The sequence below is a fragment of the Salvelinus namaycush genome, chromosome 26 (assembly GCF_016432855.1).
Source record: "Salvelinus namaycush isolate Seneca chromosome 26, SaNama_1.0, whole genome shotgun sequence".
NCBI lineage: Eukaryota > Metazoa > Chordata > Actinopteri > Salmoniformes > Salmonidae > Salvelinus > Salvelinus namaycush.
The window spans coordinates 5,375,349-5,388,874 of record NC_052332.1 but is presented as its reverse complement, the minus strand read 5'-3'; the positions used below and the strand labels follow the sequence as shown (position 1 = coordinate 5,388,874).

The following is a 13,526-nucleotide window of genomic DNA, read 5'->3' as shown; positions in this document are numbered from 1 at the left end:
AACAGTCAGACATACACACACACATGCAAGTAAGTACACCTACAAGATGAAATGTACCAATTAACCAATAATAAACCATTCTTACACATACAGATGGCTAAAATACGGCTGTGACGCATCCACTCACAGTGTGGAATCCGTGACTAGCTGACACAAACACACATACTGTACAATGAATCCAGCCACATACCCACCAACACAGTATATAGTAGAACCATTGTCCATCTCCATTGATGTGCGTCTGTGTCCGTCTCTCCAGATCTTGGCCCTGGTGGCGGTCAGAAGGGCCATGGACTACATCTTCTCCCAGCACGACCTCAGCTACCTGGACGACGTCATCCCGGAGAAAGACAAGAAGAAGAAGGAGGACGAGAAGAGGAAGAAGAAGCAGAAGAAAGGAAGCATCGACAGTGAAATCGATTTTGTACGTCATTTTGAGGCTTTATTGGAAGCGGATCAGTCTGTTTAATTTAATGTGTTTTTCCCCACGGGTTCTACCTTTGTGATGACAATAATAGTAGTAATGGTACTAATGTAGCACTATTATGTTAATTTTTGTAGAACACTGACACCCTTAACTCATGACCTGTCGTCCCTCCTAAAAGTCCACCACTTCTCCAATCCTCAATCTTGTCACCTGTGTTCACCCTCTGTCCAATACTATCGCTCTGAAATGAATACTGTCTGTCTGTCTGAGCACTGTCTTTTCCACGGACTTACGGTACAGAAATGACCAGGTATTTGTATAGAAACTACATTGTAAAATCGTTAATAACACAGCACGAATGACAGTATGAATTACTTGTTTGTTTCTTTGGGATACTTTAAGAGAAGCGCCACTAGACACCATTACAGTAAACGCATGGGTCGTATTCATTATTTACCAAACAGAAGTAAAATGCAATGAAACAGGTAAGGACTACCTGAACTTGTTCAATGAGAAACACACGTTTTGGTTTTCCATTGCAAAATGATTTTTTGCTGCTGTGTGCCCAAATTAATACGACCCATTTAATTAGTTGCCAATATGTTAATTAGTTGCCAATATGCAAAACAAATATAGCCATTGTTATTGTCTCTCCCTCCAGCCCTCTGAGTACCCCTACAATGACAATATCCCTGGTATTAAAATCTCCATGGATATAATGGAGACGGAGCCTATGTTGGGGAATAAGGATAAGACCTCAGACAGTGAGTACAACAGGATTGCGTGGGGTCTCTTACCCACAACCGCACTGGGCTTACTTACTTACTGAGTGCTGCTAATGCCTTCTTGGAATTGTTTCTCTCTTACCTTCTTGCCCGCTTTCCTTCTTTTCCTCTGGGAGAATCTTATTTGGTTTTGCTCGACTCCTCGCGTCCTGTTTTCCACGAGGGAGTGGAGGCAAGGAGAGGAAACATGGAAACACAACAAATCCCACGATACATGTGTAAAGTGCTAAAAACAAATTTAGCTAGTTGTGCAAGACATTTTATAGAAAAAGGGGTAGGTGGTGTATGGTTTTTAAATGTTGGCATGCTTTTCCCCTTTGAGAAAACAACAGCTGATTCAAAGGGGATGTGGTGGATTGTAAAACACTTCCGCATTTGCTGCCAAGAGAATACTCTAGTACATCCTCTGCCGAACTAGGTAATCGCGTAACGGAGCGTACTCCTCCGGTCAGCCTACTAACGAATTATGCCCAATTGAAAATCAATCTCCCTCCCTCCCTCTCTCTCCACAAAGCACTAACCTCATCTTTGGGTCTTCATCAGATCTCATGCTTTTCTCTGACTTTGCAGACATCCAGCTTTATTTTGAGAAACTAATGCAGATGACCTTACTTTTCGATTTCTTTCATACTGTTATTTTATTTTCAGCTGCTTTCGAATGCTTAATTAAAGGTCCAATGCAGCCATTTTTTTTATCTCAAAATCAATTTATTTTGATCAAGCACCTTAATGTGATTGTTTTCAATTAAAAAAGTCAACAAGGAAATAAAATCAAGAATTTCGCAGTCATTTTGCTAGGACTGTCTGAGTGGGAAGTGGAAAACTGAAAATATGCTGTTATTGGCAGAGAGGTTTGGAACTCTCTTTCTTATTGGTCTACTAAATAATTTACCACATGGCGATGTCACCACGGAAGGCCAAAACTCCATCCCACCAAATCAGGCCATCTTTTCAAACAGCTCTTACACTGAATGGGCGTTATCATAATGTTCACAATTTCACAGTATTATTTCAATCTCATAGTGTGGAAATATACACTACCGGTCAAAAGTTTTAGAACACCTACTCATTCAAGGGTTTTTATTTATTTTTACTATTTTCTACATTGTAGAATAATAGTGAAGACATCGAAACTATGAAATAACACACATGGAATCATGTAGTAATCTTCAAATAGCCACCCTTTGCCTTGATGACAGCTTTGCACATTCTTGGCATTCTCTCAACCAGCTTCACCTGGAATGCTTTTCCAACAGTTGTGAAGGAGTTCCCACAAATGCTGAGCACTTGTTGGCTGCTTTTCCTTAAGTCCGCGGTCCGACTCATCCCAAACCATCTCAATTTGGTTGAGGTCGGGGGATTGTGGAGGCCAGGTCATCTGATGCAGCACTCCATCACTCTCCTTCTTGGTCAAATAGCCCTTACACAGCCTGGAGGTGTGTTGGGTCATTGTCCTGTTGAAAAACAAATGAAAGTCCCACTAAGCACAAACCAGATGGGATGGCATATCGGTGCAGAATGCTGTGGTAGCCATGCTGTTTAAGTGTGTGCCTTGAATTCTAAATAAATCACAGACAGTGTCACCAGCAAAGCACACCCACACCATAACACTTCCTCCATGCTTAACGGTGGGAAATACACATGTGGATATCATCCATTCACCCACACCGTGTCTCGCAAAGAAACGGCAGTTGGAACCAAAGATCTCCAATTTGGACTCCACGCCAAAGGACAAATTTCCATCGGTCTAAAGTCCATTGCTCGTGTTTCTTGGCCCAAGCAAGTCTCTTCTTCTTATTGGTGTCCTTTAGTAGTGGTTTCTTTGAAGCAATTCGACCACGAAGGCCTGATTAACACAGTCTCCTCTGAACAGTTGATGTTGAGATGTGTCTGTTTCTTGAACTCTGTGAAGCATTTATTTGGGCTGCAATTTCCGAGGCTGGTAACTCTAATGAACTTATCCTCTGCAGCAGAGGTAACTCTGGGTCTTCCATTCCGGTGGCGGTCCTCATGAGAGCCAGTTTCATCATAGCGCTTGATGGTTTTTGCGACTGCACTTGAAGAAATGTTTCGTATTGACTGACCTTCATGTCTTAAAGTAATGATGGACTGTCGTTTCTCTTTGCTTATTTGAGCTGTTCTTGCCATAAATTGGACTTGGTCTTTTACCAAATAGGGCCATCTTCTGTATACCCCCCCTACCTTGTCACAACACAATTGATTGGCTCAAACGCATTAAGAAGGAATGAAATTCCACAAATGAACTTTTAAGAAGGCACACCTGTTAAATGAAATGCATTCCAGGTGACTACCTCATGAAGTTGGTTGAGAGAATGCCAAGAGTGTGTAAAGCTGTCAAAGGTAAAGGGTATTTTGATTTGTTTAACAATTTTTGGGTTACAACATGATTCCGTATGTGTTATTTCATAGTTTTGATGTCTTCACTATTATTTAACAATGTAGAAAATAGTAAAAATTAAGAAAAATCCTTGAATGAGTAGGTGTTCTAAAACTTTTGACCGGTAGCGTATGTACACAGGAAAATCACGTTTTGACTGCACTCGGTCTTTAACAGCTGCTTCTACTGTGAAACATCCTGGCTTTGCAAAGCTTGCTCTAACTTTCCTCTTTTGCTATACCTGTCTTGAATTGGGAGTGGCTAAAACATTATGTTAATGTTGTGTGTATTTGGTCTTCTCCCGTAGGACCCCCGTCGTCTTTCCTTGACCCACATTCAGCATGCTGAGGGCTACTTTAAGCCCACGACTGTTGCAAGGTAACTATGTGAGTGTGCCTGCTTGCATTCCTTATTCTATACCCACAGACACTCACACCAATATCACATGTTGTGACAATCTATTCTGGAGTACAGCTTGTCATATTAATGTTGAACGTTTGTTGTCCCTGGTTGTTCACTCTCTCATACTTCGCTCTGCCTCTGCCTCCACCTCCACTCTCTTTCTTTCTCTTTCAGTCTGAATCCATTAAAAAAAGCAGCGCCTCAGATTAGGATAGAACTGGAGCAAGAGGACAAAAGCTTCTTCTGGAAAAAACAGGCTCCGGGTTCTGAAACGTCCCTTTAGTCTAACAACAACCCGTCCTGATGTCCAAACAACCCAACAGAACCAGCAGCATTACCTGCACACCACTACTCAACACAACACAGTTGACTGAAGTCCCATAGGGCCCTGGTCAAAATCAGTGCACTATATAGGGAACAGACCTGGGTTCAAATACTATTTCAGGTATTTCAATTAGTTTTCAATTACCTTTCAATACATTTCAAAACATGTATTCAGAAAACCTTTATTTGAAAAAACAAGCAGTTGAATATTGGAATGTATTTGGAAATACACTTGGTAAGTATTTGAAAATACTAAAATGCATGGACTGAAATACACTCCCATGCATTTAACCCAGCTATATGAAAATATACGTTCAAATACAATTTGGTCAACTATTTGTTTTTTTGCATGTAACCATTTGAATACTCAAATAAAAGTACTTGTTTGGGGCTGTGTATTTGAAAATACTCAAGTACACATGTATTTGAACCCAGGTCTGGTAGGGAATAGGGTGCCCTTGTGGATGTAACCACAGACTCCTACAGCAGCCTCTTTTATACTGTAGCACTGTTGTATAGTCCTCCTTTTAATGTCCTGCTTAAGTACATATTTTTTATTTAAAAAAAACAGACAGAATTCTTTGTTTTGAGATTGACAAGTATAGGAGGGACTCTTGTGATAGGGGAGATGTGATTCTTCATTTGCTGTATAAAAAAGGTAATGGCCTATTCCGCGCCAGCGTAGCCTGAAAATATTTTCTGCTCCCGCTGGCTTGGAATCGCCCTAATGCTCTGTACCAAGGAAATCTTTGAAGTTCATTGTTAGCCATTTATGGCTAATTCATGGGTAAGGTATTCATGATTTTATAAAGCATTCACAAACTAATGCAATGCTTTATGTATTCCTAGTACATGCCAGTTAGATCATTAAGTACACCATACTTTCTTATACAGATCTTATGGAGATGTGACATTAAACTGGACTGTCCTATTTTTGCCCGGCCAGAACAGATCAAACTTTCAAATCCCATTATTTTTTCATGTCCTACTGTCCAGCATAGGCCTATTATAGTGTTCTTGTTCATGTATATTAATATTCTTCCGTCTTTTCTCTTACCCCTTCACACTTGTATTATTTATTTAATCTCTATCTATGCAAAAAAAAAACAGAAATGCTCTTGATTCAAAATGTTGATTTGAGTATTTTCCTTCCCATTGTGTGTGAAACTTTTCTGATTTGAACTGTTTCCCTAATAATGTCTGTTGTTTCTATCAGCTTTATAAGAGACAGGAGGACTTCAACCACAATTATCTGTAGTAGGGATTGAAATACATGTATATACTTGTATTTGTAGCTCTACCTCTGACTTAATTAATGTAGGCGCCAGGTATTTGTAAGTACAGTATGATGCACACATTATTATTATTATTATGCAATTATCTGTCATCAGACTGAATTATTTTTATGAAAGGGCACAGCATAGAGATCATATCTAATCACTTTTTGAGTTCCTTTTGCTCTGTAACTAATACATTAAAAGAGATTTTTATTTGTATCATATTGAAATGAAATGAAAATGCAATAACAGTGACGTATATTATATTGCTGAGAGAATAAGTCCAATAATAATTAAGTGTATTGACTATTAAGCCCGCTGTTAATGAGATGACGGCGTTTTTACAGTCGTCTGTGGAGTGACATTTGTATTACAATTTTTTTTTTAACAAAGTGAGGATTCAGTGTTGTTTTTTTATTATATTAAACTGATGATGAACTGATTAATCACTGTGAGACAATGCAATGTCGAAGTTCCTTGTGTCTTGCAGTTGCATTTCTGCAAAAAACTAACGCCGTGTATAGTTTGCAGCTTTTCACGACGCTCCATACCAAGAAAAAATATGAATTCAAAAAACCATTTATTTAATCTCTTCCATGAGCCGACTCGCTCAGTGGCAATTGAACCTGGGGATGAGGTTATACAACATTTCAGAGCTGCCATTTTACTGATAAACGGATACATTGCAGCCCTTTATAGAATGTTTTTTTTTTAGATACAGTGTTACAAATTAAGGCTTAAATTATTCACTTGGGCAAAATTGATTTTGTGGTCTTAGTGATTACTGGGTTTATAAATGATAAAAGATACTGTAGTGATAAAATACCCAAATTATATTTGTTGTAATCTTGAGTGGTATAATCAAACAAGATTGTTTTGTAGGCGTATCGGAAGTGTGAGAGGACTGCATCGTATGTTGAAATGATGGTACACTCTTAATCAGGGTCACTATTGATGTCATGTTTTCTATCCTAAATAATGCCAGCATCCAATCTTAATCAGTCTTGGGACAAAAGTTAATCGTCTGTACAGTATATTCATTTTCTGGGATTCAAATTTTAGGATGAGTCCATGTTTTGCTGTAAAATGTGTTGATTCAGTGGGCTAATTGAATTAAAAATCTATGTTTTTAATATTGTTGACACATTTGGGACAATATTTCTATCTACAAACATGGTTCATATTCAATAAGCACTTAGATACAGGTGTCGAGCAGTTTATTGTAAAACGTGGTAGAACAAAAGATTCAAGCAATAAAACTATAATTACCATCAATTAAACCTAGAGTACTTGCAAGACTTATGGTATTTCCCTTCATCTGTATAGACTAACTTGAATGAGTATGTTACTTATAAAATGATTGATTTGGCATATACATTTTTCAAATTATGTATATTGACAGCAATAAACTCACTTTTGAAAATTATTGTGTTAGTCTGTCCATGTAAAAAAAATATATTTGATCTATTATAACCTTGCCAAACATTCAGGGGCCGGATTTACAAATCCTTCTTAAGAAAGGTCTTCTGAACTGCCATTTTCCTGGTCTCTTTGCAAAATAACTGACGTTAGATTGACCACCTGATCAGATAGACTGCCGGCAGACACTAATTGGTTGATATACCCCGTTACCATAGACGTCATAATATGTTGAAGTTGAATGAGCCAGAGCAATCTATAGGGGTCAACCATAGGGTCAACAATTGAACTGAGATGAGAAACATAACCCTGGAGAAAAGTGAGCTGATGAGATCAAAGTGAGCTACTTAAAGACCATTAGGCCTAGCTCAATCTCCTGTCCGATAGAAAGGCCTAGAGCAGGGCACACAAGGTCTCTGTCCACACATGTTGTAGGTGGATAAGCTGTGTTTTGTGTTCACCTAACAGGCCAATATAAGACGTTCGCTCAAGCATTATCAAAATGACCTTCTGTCACAGCATCGGATCTAACAGCAAAGATAACCACTAGTGATGGCTGCTGCATAGTTTCCATTGCCGTAGCGAACAGAATCACGGGGACGGAATGAACGCCTAATGAGCTCAAATCTGTAACTATCTTGTATGGTCATGGTTGCCAGGGGAAAAGACGATCGCTTGAGGTTACCCGTTACTTTGATCTTGAGGACCACATGACATAATAATTTTTATTTATTTTTATTGTCACATACAGTTGCAGTTAAAAGTGTAGCTTTACAGGGTCAGCCATAGTAGTACGGCGCCCCTGGATAAAAATAGGGTTAAGCGCCTTGCTCAAGGGCACATCAACAGATTTTTCAACTTGTTGGCTCAGGTATTCATACCAACCTTTCAGTTACTGGCCCAACACTGTAACCACGAGGCTACGTGCTGCCCAAAGCATGGTGGTTCCCATAGGAATTTCCATAGCATGTTCCCACAGATTTCAGGCATCCATAAACCTGATTTGAGATTACAGGTGTCTCTTTCATGGAGGGTGAAGGATGATGCTATGCCAAAACGTGGGTAGGAAGAAAGAAAATATTACTCCCTAGGTTACTACTTATGTCGTCCATACGCCTTCCCATTGGGTGTGATATATAGGTCTACCTGAATGTTGGTTTTAATTGATAGAGACAATACAGTGTTTTGATTGTAGATTTTCTTTCTGAATTCATTATTGACATGAGCACAAAGAACATGTTGACATGTCAGATCCATATTTGCATTGCCTCATTGCCTTGAAAGAACTGAGATAAGAGACATAAATAGTGGCCAGTACTAGAAGTAGGCTAAAGTTAATCTGCACCATAAAGACTTGTTTCAACATTTCATATTGACTGAAAACATCAAAGGTGGATCAGATACGATAAGAGGAGAAGTGGGAAGTGGATTATGGCCTGTGAGAGCCACCTAGGCTGCGTTTACACAGGCAGCCAAATTCTGATATTTGTTGACCAATCAGTTCAGCTCTAAAAAGATCTGATGTGAAAAGATCTGATGTGATTGGTCAAAAGACAAATTAGTGTAAAATAAAATCTGAATTGAGCTGCCTGTGTAAACACACCTAGAGGGCTTGGAGCCTCCGGTCCCTGGTATGACCACTGAGTGGCAGTATAGACAAGGATGGACACTAGGCAAAACTAATGTTTTATTGACCAAGGACAGCAGTGGGGGTTCTAGCTTCTTGTATCCTCTGTCTTGATGTTCAGAGACCTAATACAAGTATTTCTGTTTGTCCAGCATATTCTAGATCTCTTGCGCTCTTGGAGAGAAAACAATGTCTTTATTCCTTGAAATAACATTGAACTCTTGAAGGTGGGAATTCGTGTAGGGGGGAATTCTGACCTGAGTTACAGGTACATGTACATGTATGCAACTTTCTCTCTATGCCTATTCTGTCCTTGAACTTACGCATGGGGAAAAGCCACGCTTTTGGGGTGGTGGTCAAAGAGATGGAGGTGTGGCAGAGGTGTGTCTACACCGTATTCTGACCTTGATTTATGCTGTGTTCATAACCAAGTGGGAAGTTGGTATTTACCACATACGACTGGGTATATACCACTTGAACACCACTCTAACTGATAATTACTAGAGGGAAACTCATTTATCATCCCTGAACTCTGAACTTCTCCCTGAACTTCTCCCACATGCTGACCTATGACGTCACCTACCGTACAAAGGAAATTACCTAGATAACAGAATTTTTGGCAGTTAAATGCAACAAAACAGTATTTATAAAAAGCAGTCAATTAATATGGTTTTTGAACACTATAATTTGTTTACAAGCATGATAGCTGTACTTTTAGTTTATGGTTGACGCAGCTTGTTCGCTATTAGCCAATAGCCGTTTCTCAACAAGTTCAAATTAGTTTATGGTTGACGCAGTTGTTGGCTATTAGCCAATAGCCGTTTCTCAACGAGTTCAAATTAGTTTATGGTTGACGCAGTTGTTCGCTATTAGCCAATAGGCGTTTCTCAACGAGTTCAAATTAGTTTATGGTTGACGCAGTTGTTCGCTATTAGCCAATAGGCGTTTCTCAATGAGTTCAAAGCATGTGCATGCATCCAACTGGTATTTATGACTTCACATCTGCTAATTACCACCTTCCCCACGTGTTTATGATTGCAGAATTAGTTCCACCAGCTTTACACGCGAGGAAACAACGAATAAGGTCGAGCAACCTGTTGTGAACATCTAATTCATTTTCCCCAATAGCAATAACACCATACTCCATGCACTGTATTTAAAGATTGAAAAGAGCTATTGATAAGAGCTAGGTAAATGAGTACGCTGTTTGGATAAGGGGATTGTAAATATATATGACAATTGCTTTAGATCTATTTTACCTGGAGACAAATGTGAAACCAGTCATATGGCAACAAGCGGAAGCATATCAACTTGACAGGTACAGCATGTGCGCCCTTTTTCCACAGTGAAGTATATGAAAGGCAGAATTTAAATTGTATGAACTTATAACTTGCAGGGATGAATCTTGGAGACGCAAGCCAAATGTGATGGTAAGCCAAACCCGTGCCGAGTAACAGTCGGGCCAAATGTAACCTTTGTGTGCTCTAGACTTTAATATGTTTATTATTTCACAACTTGTATCGTGTTAAATATTAGCCGCTATTGATAGCCACCGTCATTTGGCATCATTCCCTTTCTTTCCTCTGTCACGCCCGTGTGGTTGATCCTCAGGGTCGCTAGCAATTAGTGGATAATATTTAACTTATTAAGTTGTTCAATCATTTGGGACACATAGTCCATTTCATGGAATCATCATGGAACGCAGACCAGGCCTGGAAGTTTAAACCTGGAGCCTGGCACATGGTTTATGACAACTGGACCGTTGCCATGTCAGTTTCATGATCAGTGAGGATTGGGGTAGATGTATAGGACTATTGGTCAACCCGTATTGTTACAGTTTTCTCCCCTTCCAATATTTAATGGATTGAACAACTGAATGGCCACCTTCAGGATTAATCAAACCACTGTATTTTTGATTCACCAATATATTTAGTGTGTAAAGGCTCTCCAAACCTGTTTTATGTAGGTAGATTCCTAAATGCGTCCCTAATCGTAAATAATATAAACCCATAGGAAAAGCATACATTTCCTAGATCTGAATCGGGCCCTGTAGAGATCAACCCGACCAAACCTCAATGAGGCTGCTCTTTGGTCTCTCTGGTCTCGCTCTGGTTCCGTGCTCAAACTGTGCATTACCCGAAGGCCTGCACCCTGCTGTGTGTGTCATTTGTTCGATCTGGAGTTCTCCACTCCTGGGGCCCTGTAACCTCACTGTGAGGACAGAGATTAAACTGGGATGGGTTTAGATGTGGATGTCTTAAGCGTCTTCTCCAAGAGTGTTCAATCAAACTCCCACAGAGTGGTTAGACGCTAGAGCATGGATTTTCAATCTGGGGATCACTGAGGTAATGCAAGTGGTCCGCGAAAATACACATACAAAAATACATAGAAAAGAGGAGAATGTCTTTCTTATGACGCCAACTTGATTTCTTATTTCCAAATGCAAATTACACTCACTGGAGTATCTGACATGGGCTTATGAAAAAGCACCCGAGAGCAAGACTGGCCCAGCCAAAATGCAATATAATGTTTAGGGCCCTGCGGCTGGTAGGGGGCTACAGACCAACAAAAGAATGACTTGTTCCTATTATTATGTCAGTCACTGACAGTCACTCAATTAGCTCATGTCAGCTATCATTTTTAGACAGCTGGCTAGACTAACTTACCTAGCAATCTAAACGTGGTAGTAATTATACCTTACCGACCAGGAACGCAGGTCACGTGCACAAGGGCCCGGACCTCCAGTGAGGCCCACTTGATTCTGTTAGTCACTCTCACTAAGATATCATGAACATGGCATAAGTCATTGCAAATGTGTGGAATTGCTGGAAATTAGCTTATGCTGATTTTAGCTGGGACTTTTAGCTGGGACGCCAGTTTGCCTGGGTGGGGGTCCCTTGGAAAGAGATGTTTGTAGACCCCTGATGTAGAGAACAAACCCACCAAACCTCAATGAAGCTGCTCTTTGGTCTCTCTCAGGTCCGGTACTCAAACTGCATTAGTGTTTCCTGTTGAAAAATGTCTAGCATTGGGGGGAAAAGGTCACAGAGGGTGGGGGTTCGGGGGTTGGTCCCTTTTTAACAAAGGCCATTAAAACGGCTGTTTTCCCCGCGATGGCAAGAATCTTTGAGCATTGACTGCTTGACAGAATGTTTTCCTCCCTGTGGCACTCATACCATGAATGTACCTCGAGAATAATATTTATCTGGCACAGAACACACAACAAGCAGACTAGTTAAATATATAAACTATTCTACCATGGGGTTGTCTGATTAAAAATATATATATTTGTAAGGAAGTCTGTGTGTAGCTGGTGTAGAGGAGTCAGGCGCAGGACAGCAGATATGAGCAAATAAATGTATTTTACTCAACATATATAAATGCAATACAAAAACAGAGCCCACATTAACGGACCTTCCTACATACTGTACAAACAATCACTCACAAAAAAACATGGTGGAACAGAGGGTTAAATAATGAACAAGTAATTGGGGGATTGAAACCAGGTGTGGAAAACAAAGACAAAACAAATGGAAAATGAAAAGTGGATCGGCGATGGCTAGAAAGCCGGTGACGTTGAACGCCGCCCGAACAAGGAGAAGGACCGACTTCGGCGGAAGTCGTGACAATATTAATGATTTTTTTTAAATTATACGAAACATACTGTACATATACAAAAGACAACATACAGACGCACACAAACAACATAGAGACCCACCTGTTCTCACCCCTATCTCCAGTGCCTGCACTACTCAAATTGCACCATTTTGTTCCTCTCCATTGCCCACACTCTTTCAAAATTCAGAAAATTAAGCAAATGATTTTTCTATTGTCTTAAGCGTTGGATGATTGGTTGATTTCCAGTTAAGTATACATTTCATCAAGATGACTGACGAGAAGAGAATCATCCAACCCATCGGGTAACTCACTGCCTCCTCTCCTCTTGAAATATGCAGACAGACCGATTTAAAGTCAATTTTAAATGTAACACTTCTGACAGCCAGCTTTCTTACTCTGCCCATCATTTTTGGACTTTATAGCATTCCCAGAAGGTATGGATTATTGAGTAATTGTTAGTTTTATACTTAAAGACATGACTCTGTCATTGTGTTGTAGGATTTGTGAATTGTGTCTCTTGTATAATACATTCTATGCATTAGTTTATACCAGGGTTGGAACCTAAATTATTTTCCAATCATTCTTACATTTTGAATATAACCATTCTTCTTTTCATTCCGTTCTACTATTCTGACCATCAAAATAAAGTTCTGAACCATTCGAAACGGTTTATAACGGTCCTTTCTGTTCCTTTTTAAAAGTCTGAAATCATAAAAAAATATATACATTTAGCTAACTGTCTGGTCAAAGTGACCGTTTAGTCACAGTAATTAGGCTTCTCAAAGCTCTGATGCTGCTGATGGTCATTAGTAGCCTACCAAACTTGCTAACTGCCTGGTACTCAGCACTCTATTGTCCCTCTAATCACTCTGACATCAATGCAAATGTTATCGAAAATCTAATCAAAGACTTCATGAGGGCTCATGTTGCGCAACATTTCTACTGGCTACGCAATTGCGCGTTTAAAACAGTGATGGCCTCTATTTAAAAGAGGAGGATCCCATCAGCTTTCTATAGGCTAGGCCTACTATATTTATTTCTCAACTTTCCTAATATTAAGCACATTGCTTATCTTTACAACAGGAGTTTAGCCTACCTGGTTGGCATAAAAATGAACCATGGGAAAAGCACCCTCCATTCGCTATTTAAGTGGATGGATGACATGTATTTTTCCCCCTGCCCAATACCCAACAATACAAAATAAGAATCTTCAAAGTGCGCTTCAGCAGAATATTTCCAGTGCCACAGC

At 39.7% G+C, this 13,526-nt stretch overlaps 1 protein-coding gene across 1 annotated transcript in view; it reads left to right on the top strand.

The window, feature by feature from the left end:
• LOC120021852 (electrogenic sodium bicarbonate cotransporter 1-like) overlaps positions 1-3,958 on the top strand; it is a 62,858-nt gene extending 58,900 nt beyond the window's left edge. Inside the window, exons 23-25 of the mRNA XM_038965697.1 lie at positions 260-424; positions 1,089-1,191; positions 3,918-3,958. Of these exons, the coding sequence (XP_038821625.1) occupies positions 260-424; positions 1,089-1,191; positions 3,918-3,958 (309 nt within the window). The remainder of the gene's footprint in view (positions 1-259; positions 425-1,088; positions 1,192-3,917) is intronic.
• The last annotated feature ends 9,568 nt before the right edge of the window (positions 3,959-13,526 follow it).